Raw genomic sequence first — 8555 nt, forward strand, 5'->3', positions numbered from 1 at the left:
GGAGACCTCATGCGGTCCCCGACGGTTGCCTTACCGCCCCAAAACGCAATGCCTATGGCGCCATGCGGCTCTTTGAGGCTCAAGGAGCTCCGAACACCGCTGGCCAGAACAACGCCGACTCGAGCATGCGAACTCACAGCCGCTTTAGGTTACTGGTGCTTGACCGCCATATAGCAGAGGCGTTTAGCAAGTCGTGAAGGCCCGAAATCGGTATCGTGGGCGACGGGAAGATCATGTGTGATCGTCAGAGTTCGCAGTTGCTCGACCATAAGGGCGGTCTGCATCGCTTGAGGCCACGAGGTTTCGTCAAGGCCCTCATGACGCCCAAGCGCTCTTCTCTAGTCAACTCTGCGTGTCATGACATATTTCCGGACGGCCTCTAGCAAAGAGCGGTGTCTACTGGTCATGGTAACCTCGTTTACGCAGTACAACGTTCTTCTGGGAAAGGGACAGGTTTCTCAAATTGCGTCGTCAATGCAGGCTGCAACAGGATTTACCCAAAATTGACCGTGATCATCGTCTCGGGATTGCACAGCTCGGAACGAAGCGACGCAGTGTGACATCTGTCCTGTCTCAGATACATTTCTACTCACGCCATGCTCGGCTCAACCCGAGTTCCCGATCTCATCTCATCGAGTGAGCATGGGTTGATCTGCCGGCGAATGACAGCTACACATTCTGGCATTCTTTTCTTATCGTCAGGCACCCCCTCCCTCCTCACATATAGGCGGGTAGGCACGCCCAATGCTGAAAAGCAAGGAAAGCGTCAAGCCCAACTGTGCGTAATTGCCGGAACAAGCACCCACGACCTATCAGCACACCTCGCTTATCGGTTTTGTGCGGTGATGGCGTCAAGATCAAGATCTCGACGTTATTTGCTTTTGCTCGGAGCACTGGACCGAGATAATTGAAATTGGGCCTAATTCGCTCCACCAATGCCGGACGCTGGAGTTGGACGCAGTATCGAGCCACACTTCAGGATTGGCAACACTGACATTAAGCGATATCTTGGTGGTGGGAGGCCTCTCGAGTCAGGCGTTCGCTTCACGCTCGGCGTTCCATCACCACTCTCTGTATTAGGGTAATGATTGCCGATCAGAGCCCTGCGTGGGACTGTGCCCGGTTTGTTCTAACCCCAGGAACAGGTATCGATATATTTGAATGTCATTGTCCGAGATGACCCGACGAGGTTCGAGATAATGTGAGAGGATGAATCGCAAGCAAATGCCGTGAGGAGAAGTCTTATTTTTTTCGATGCTACATCTATTCAGCTTCGCCGAAAGGATTTCACCGAAAGAGCTTGGTATCTGACGGAAGAGTACTCGAATTTCTTGCACAGTCATGAACACGTTTAGAAAGCACTGAGCTACCAGAGATTCAGTAGCTTTGTGGCAAACCTACCTTCGCCCCTGGTAGAACAATTATCAGACGACCTGCATTGTACCATCGAGCAAAGAAGCCAGACGCCTCCATGCTCCCAACCAATCACAGCAAAAGCCTGCATCATACATCCTCGCCACCACTGTGACACTGCAACACCCACCTCTAGGAATACTCATTACTAGGCACACAGTACACGAAGTTTTCAAGTTGCGTCCGCCCAGCCAGTCCAATAGTTTAATCAGAAAATCCCCCAGCGAGTGGCCGGAATAGCGCGTTTCCAACACCCGCACACAGCCATCCACCTCAACTCACAGGTTTCGGCCAACATTCCCACTGCAATCCACACCTCGAGCTCGAAATTACTGCATTGGGACACGGCGCGCTGCCCGGTCGACGAAAGGGCCGAAGAAACTACTTTAGGCGCGAAAGTGTCGGGCATGTCCGCCGGAGCCATTGGATGAGCGTGGAGAGCACGATGCGGGAATTGTAAGGACATTGGTGCGGGCATGATGGGTGGAATGTGCAAAGTATTGAAATGACCATATTGACTGTACTGACAGTAGAGACGGTAAGTATGTAGAAAAGTACGCCTGAGGATATATATCTGATCCGCAGTGAAGACGCTAGAGAAAAAAGGACAGATGGTATCCAAAACTAAAACTCCAGAACTGGCCCTAGAAGAGTGGTGAACAAGGAAGAAGAACACCAGACCCATCCCAAAAAAGAGTGTGCACAAGAAACCCCGCGCCCGAATCCGAGTATCCAAAAGAAACAAAAATCGACAAGAATCAAGCACAATCACGCAGCCTCCGCCTTGGACCGCACCGCATCCATCATCTTCCGCCTCTGCTTCTCCGCCCACTCTCGAGACGCAATGCGTCCCCGCTCTGCTGCTTGTGCTCTCGCTTGCTTGGCTGCTTCTTCCTTCTCCCTGCGCTCGCGCTCCTTGGCTTCCTTCTCCATCTTGTCTCTATTGAAGACCTCTCTGCCCTTGAGTTTCTGCTGCACCGCATCGACGGGCGTGACCGTTGCCTTGGCGATGAGAAGGCTGTTGCGGTTCGACCCATTCGTGGAGTCGGAGACGGAGCGGGAGAGCTGGATGCTGCTGCGTTTGCTGGCGAGGGAGGTGGAGCGCTGAGGTGGTTGGGGTTGGAGGGAGTCGGATTTAGGCGGTGGAGGTGGGATTGTTACACCTGGTGCTGCTCGAGTTGGTAAGGCGACTGGTTTGCGGATTGTCGGTCGAGGCTTGGAGGCAGCGGCTTTCTTTGCGGCTTCGGCTTCCTCTTCGCGCTTTTGTCGCTCCTCTCGTTGCGTCCTGAGCTTGGCAGCCACTGCGTCTCCTGAAAGCTGGAAGGTGGCCTTTGTGAGAGGCTTTGTGGACTTCACTGTTGGTGGTGGCATGCAAATTGAGACGGGTCGAGCCTTTGGCTGTGGTCCTTGCGCACTCTCGGCTTCTCGCTTTTCTCGCTCTTCCTTCTGTGCTCTGAGCTTGGCCGCAATCGCCTCGCCTGGGAGCTGGAAGTTCGCCTTGGTAGGAGCCTTGGTGGACTTCGCGACTGGAGGCATGCTGATCGGCCGTTGCTTAACTGGCGCGCCCTCTGCCTCTCTCTCCGCCTCCCGCTTCAATCGCTCCTCTTTCTGTGCCTTCAGTTTCGCGGCTACCGTCTCGCTGGATAGCTGGAAAGTCGGCTTAGTCGGAGCTCGTCCCTTCGGCGGAGGCGGAGGCGTAGGAAAAGATACGCTGACAGGCCGGCGTTTTGATGCTAGGTAATCGAACGTCTCTGTTGAATCTTTCCTGATGTCTTTCACAGGTGCGACACGAACACTGGAGGCACGCGCGATCCCAGTAGCCGCCGGCTTCATGCTTTTGGGAGCCGCACTGGGGGCTCTTGAGACTCTCGCGGCCACGGGTGTCTTTCGTGGCGTCTTTGCGCGTGCGCTTGGAGCGGTGGCATCTCTTGGAAAGGCCTTCTTGCGCGGTGACTTTTCTTCAGTCGACGAGTCAAAGTGCGAAACTGCCTTGCCAACATTTTCCAATGCTTCTTCTAGCGCGTCCAAGGCCTCTATCGACTCTTCAATGCGCATAGGTGATTTGGAAGCGCTTCGTGAGGTGCGCCTACTCGGTGTACGACTTGATGCTGGTGTGCTTGTGACTTCGGTCGGCCTCTCGGTTGCAAGACTCTTTGGCTCCGGCTCGGACGTGACTTCGACTGACGGCGTAGCAGATTCCTGTTCAATGTGTTCGGCTTCTTTGGGGTCTTGGGCCAATAATTGTGTCTCTTGGGCTTCTGCCAACTCGGGAGCTTGCGTCTCGTTTGTCTCGGCAACCTCAATTGCTTCCGCTCCAGCGCTCGTATCCTCGGTCACTGGACCCGGCTCGACTGTGTCGGTGTGCTGGTGTAGTTCTGGCTCTGGCGCGGCGATTTCATCCTGTGGTAACTCTGCAGGCTCAATTGTCTCTTCTGGCTGAGTCTCTACCGCGATCTCTTCGTCATTTCTTGTAGTGGTTTCTTCTTTGGTTTCCTTCTGGGCAATCTCTTCATGCGCTTCTTCAATTGGAGATTGTGCGACATCTTCCGTCGCAGGTTCAGGCCGAGGCGGAGATTGAGCGCGCTGCGACTGTCGCATCTCCTCCTCCTGCTTTGCTAGCTGACGTCGAGTGAGGCGGACAGCCTTCGGCGCTGGACTTGCGGGGCGCTCATCCTCAACGGCAGTTGGCGCTGCATCTGACGTGGTGTTAGTGGTGGTGAGAGGGGCATGGGACATAGAGCGCCCACCTTGTGGAGGCTCTGCAATCGGCTCTTCAACTGCGGCTTCAACCGCAGCGTCGTCTACGGCTAGAGGTTCGTCGGCGACAGGCACCTGTTCCTCCTCCTCTACTGCCTTGCCCTTCTTGGCCCTTGCGCCCTTCTTTCCGCCTTTCTTGCTTTTGGTTCTTGTGAGCGTCTTCTTGGGCGCATCCTCTGCATGGTCCACCTGTTCGGGCGATGCATTGGGCGTGATCTCGTTCAAAGGGCTGCGCTCCTCGGAGGCATCGGCCGCGTCGAGGGTGGGCTCCTCTACCGGCTGCTGGGCGCGCTGTGCGGCGCGCGTGAGGCGCATTGTCGCGGTGAAGTATATTTCACTAGGAAGCTCGGGTTTATGTTGATTGCGAGTGATACTGCTTGGACCAAGACATATGTGACGAACAGGCGTGAATGGTGATGGGGGTGTTGATGCTCGACTGGCTGCTGCGGAGATCCCAGAGTGGATCATAATCATAACAAACACCCTTGCTAGGAATGGTTCGCGGCCTAGCGCGCGGACCCTGGCGCGACCGTTTTGCAAAGCTTCGACCACGTGATGACAGTTTCATATCCGATCCGCTACCGGCGCTCATTGACCAGCCGGTGGCATATAGCCTGACTAAGTAGCCATCAAAAGTCCGCTGGATGGACCGTGAGATTTGGCCTGACAATAATTGCCCCTGACAAGGCATCGAAGAATCATCCAATCAAAGAGTAGCCAAATTTCGTTTTGCAGGCCTCAGTGAGACGCAGCATCTCCAATTGCTCTCCAGATCCATTGCGTCTGCAGCAGCACGTGTCCCGAGGCACTCGATCAATTCCACGCCCATCGCACGTCTCCGAGCACCGGATGTGGACCCGGGGTCAAAGATTGCTCCTGAACTCCGTGAACAGCCGGCTGTTGCCCCGCATGGCACCGACGTCACGAACCAATGCGCGCTCCCGCATAGATCAGATCTCCAAGCACTTGGATTCCAAGCCGTTCCTCGAACTGAACACCCCCTTCTCCACCGAACGAAGCTCGCGATTTGAAGACGGAAGCGGAAACGTAAAGCGACCGAAGCCACAACCAAAGCCTCAAGAAAAGAAGATTGAACCACCAGTAGTAACGAAGGCAGAGCCAGAACCGGAACCACCCAAGAAGATGTCGCGATCAAACCAGAAACCACACCCTGCGCTGCTCATTCCTGGGCCAATTGAGTTTGACGATGCAGTCCTTGACTCTATGAGCCACTACAGGTACCTCTGGCGGCTCCGTGATTCGCACAGCTTGTACTGACAGACCCGCAGTGAATCACATGTCGGCCAGCCCTTTGTAAACTGCTTCAGCGAGGTCCTCCAAAACTTGCGCAAGCTCTTCCAGACCACCGATCCCGCCTCGCAACCCTTCGTCATCTCCGGCTCCGGTACACTGGGATGGGACCAAGTCGCAGCCAATCTAGTTGAGCCCGGCGATGAGGTGCTCGTCCTCCACACTGGCTACTTTGCAGACTCGTTCACCGACTGCTTCGAGACCTATGGCGTCAAGGCGACACAATTGAAGGCGCCAATTGGCGACCGACCACAGCTTGATGAAGTTGAGAAGGCGCTGAAGGAGAAGGAGTACAAGATGCTCACTGTCACCCATGTCGATACCTCCACTGGTGTGCTCAGCGAGCTCAAGGCATTGAGCGAGCTTGTGCACCGCGTCAGCCCCGAGACTTTGTTTGTTGTAGACGGTGTCTGCAGTGTCGGCTCAGAGGAGATCCGCTTCGATGACTGGAAGCTCGATGCTGTTCTCACAGCTTCGCAGAAGGGCATCGGCTGCCCCGCTGGTCTCAGCATCATGATGGTCTCTGGCCGTGCCATTGAGAGATTCAAGGCCAGGAAGACCAGGCCAACTTCCTACTTTGGCTCATGGAAGAACTGGCTCCCAAGTACGTACAACTTTCACGTTTGACGCGTCAATGGCTAACAGTATCAGTCATGCAAAACTACGAGGCAAAGAAGGCATCATACTTCGCGACTCCCTCGCCACAACTGGTACACGCGCTCGACACCTCGCTGAAGCAGATTCTGTCCCGCCCGCTCGACCAACGCTTTGCCGACCACAAGGCTGCGTCACAAAAGGTCAAGAAGGCCGTTGCCGACCTCGGCCTGAAGCAACTCGCATCCAAGCCTGAAAACCAGGCAAATGGCATGACTGCCATCTACCTACCCGACGGCTTCACTCCTCCCGATGTTCTCCCCAATCTGCTAAAGAAGGGCGTCATCTTCGCTGGTGGACTGCACAAAGAGATTGCGACAAAGTACATCCGCTTTGGACACATGGGTGTGAGCGTGACAGACCCCGAGAGGCCAGATATCACCACCGCAATTCAGAGCTTGAAGGAGAGTCTCGCGGACGCTGGTTACAAGGCATAAAAGGGAAAAGATACTGGCAGTAGAAAGGTCTGCAAGACATCAGCAACACCAACGAATATTTGAAATACTTGGACTGCGAATCACATAGGAATTATACAATGTATAACAGCCAATATAATATAAACAGTTCACATTCATACTAATGCCCCAGACTTCTTGCTGACGAATCTCGGTGGCTTTGTTTGCATAAGACCAGCGATCTTCCAACACAGTTTGAGATCCAAGTCTCGCCAATCTGCCGACGACTCGGCAATTGCTACCGTGAGTCTTCAACGCGTACGACTCTTATATCCATCGGGCTAAAGTGCCCAGCAGCCGAGTGGTGTTAGTGGCTTAGCACGAGTGGAGTGCAAGCCAGCGACCTATTAACTACTAGTCTTGCCACACCGTCATCGAAATGAACATTGCAACGCGGGAGGAGTTCAACGGATAGATGGGAAGAGTGGGTCAATGCGAGGCTGTGCCTGGCTTGGAAATACATCATGTCGGTTCTATTTACGGCTCGTGGGAATATGGATGTAGTTCCCACAACTCCACTTTCTCGCTACCACCGTCTGTCGAATCTATCGCATATCTCTCTTGACGAAAATTGGGTCACAGAAACAGCTTCGTATCGTCAAGAATGAGTTCAACTACCGACACACGAAGCAATCGCCGAACATGGTCACCGGCTTACCAGACCGCGCCTCCGCCAGCATGCCAAACCTTGCGCAATCTCAACAACGCGGTCGAGTGGGGCAAGATGTGTGTATTTGGCAAAGAAGATGGTGACCCGCTTCCTTTCTCGATAAACACTGCATGTATGCCATGGGTGACGCCAAACGTCTATCCAAGCACCGGAGCCTTCTACTCCCCCGCCACAGCATGTCCATCATCATGGTCCGCAGTCTCAACCGCAACCACCGGCGACCAATGGGTATCAGGTGAGACAGGACTGTCCTGCTGTCCCCCCGGCTTCGAAGGAGACGGACGAGGAGGCTGCCGCGTCGGCACCACAGGCTCCTTCCCCATCCTAGAATGCGGCGAAGCCGACGCCGAAGAAAACGAGAACAAAGTCTACACAGCCGGACAATGGCCCGCGAGCGCAACTGCTTCCATCACACCCTTACAGCTGCGATACCAAGCTAGCGACATTGGATCCGCCAGCGCGTCAGGCAACTCACCAGCGAACACTGGCTCAGGCCCATCAAATGGAAGTGGATCTAGAGGCAATGGGGGAGGTCTATCAACAGGCGCCAAAGCCGCAATAGGCACCGTGATCCCACTCGTCTTCATCATCGGCGCCCTCGCCTTCGCCCTGCTCTACCGCCGCCGGAAACAAAAGAAAGCAGCCATGGCACTCGCGGCGCGAAACATGGCTGAGGAAAAAGACACCCGGCCATCTGGCTCCATTGTGGCCGCACACGCTTCATCGCCAGACTCGAAACACGCTCCTGTGCCCGGTAAGCTCAGCGAAACTCCCGAGTGGAACGCTGAACTTGATGCTACGGACGCGGAACGACAAGGGTATGCGGCGTATCATTACGCGGAGGCGAGTGAGTTGGATGGCACGGGGAGGGTGGCGAGGAAGCCCGTTGCGCCGGTGGAAATTGATGGGGCGGAGGTTAGGGCGGAGGTGGGGGATGCGTATTTGCCTTATAGACCGGGTGGGGTGGAAGGACAAGGGGGGAGGTAGTGTTGAGATAGTTTATACCATTTTATGTGATCTGGATGTTAATGGTGGCGGTTTTTGTGATTTGGTTTGAGTCTTCTGAGCATGTGTGTGGAGGTGTGTAGGCTGTTCATTCGGTTTGGTGAAGTTGACGCTGAGTGTGATGTTGTTCTTGGCTCGACGTCAGTATTCCTTAACAAACTTGTGTTACCCTACAGCTTACGGACTGCTCAGCGTTGACCAGATCCGGTTTATGTTTCATGGTCGAATGTAATATTGTGGCGATGAATACGGCTGTTCTTCAAAGCCTTTCGAGGAAGGTCATGCAGGTG

At 54.6% G+C, this 8555-nt stretch overlaps 4 protein-coding genes across 4 annotated transcripts; 2 read left to right on the forward strand and 2 right to left on the reverse strand.

Annotated features, from left to right (window-relative positions):
* Positions 1-1351: 1351 nt before the first annotated feature.
* On the reverse strand, positions 1352-1891 carry SNOG_05047 (hypothetical protein; the record flags this gene model as incomplete). Its single annotated transcript, XM_001795407.1, has 3 exons — positions 1352-1366; positions 1402-1433; positions 1696-1891. 3 exons carry the CDS (start codon positions 1889-1891, stop codon positions 1352-1354), a joined length of 243 nt encoding a protein of 80 aa, XP_001795459.1.
* Positions 1892-2181: 290 nt separating this feature from the next.
* On the reverse strand, positions 2182-4485 carry SNOG_05048 (hypothetical protein; the record flags this gene model as incomplete). Its single annotated transcript, XM_001795408.1, has 1 exon — positions 2182-4485. The coding sequence occupies one exon, from the start codon at positions 4483-4485 to the stop codon at positions 2182-2184; it is 2304 nt and encodes a 767-aa protein (XP_001795460.1).
* A 594-nt stretch (positions 4486-5079) lies between these two features.
* SNOG_05049 (hypothetical protein) lies at positions 5080-6572 on the forward strand (the record flags this gene model as incomplete). Its single annotated transcript, XM_001795409.1, has 3 exons — positions 5080-5408; positions 5460-6085; positions 6127-6572. 3 exons carry the CDS (start codon positions 5080-5082, stop codon positions 6570-6572), a joined length of 1401 nt encoding a protein of 466 aa, XP_001795461.1.
* A 622-nt stretch (positions 6573-7194) lies between these two features.
* Positions 7195-8247, forward strand: SNOG_05050 (hypothetical protein; the record flags this gene model as incomplete). The annotated part of the gene is made up of 1 exon (XM_001795410.1): positions 7195-8247. The coding sequence occupies one exon, from the start codon at positions 7195-7197 to the stop codon at positions 8245-8247; it is 1053 nt and encodes a 350-aa protein (XP_001795462.1).
* Positions 8248-8555: the final 308 nt, after the last annotated feature.

This window comes from Parastagonospora nodorum, assembly GCF_000146915.1.
Source record: "Parastagonospora nodorum SN15 chromosome Unknown scaffold_7, whole genome shotgun sequence".
Classification (NCBI taxonomy): domain Eukaryota; kingdom Fungi; phylum Ascomycota; class Dothideomycetes; order Pleosporales; family Phaeosphaeriaceae; genus Parastagonospora; species Parastagonospora nodorum.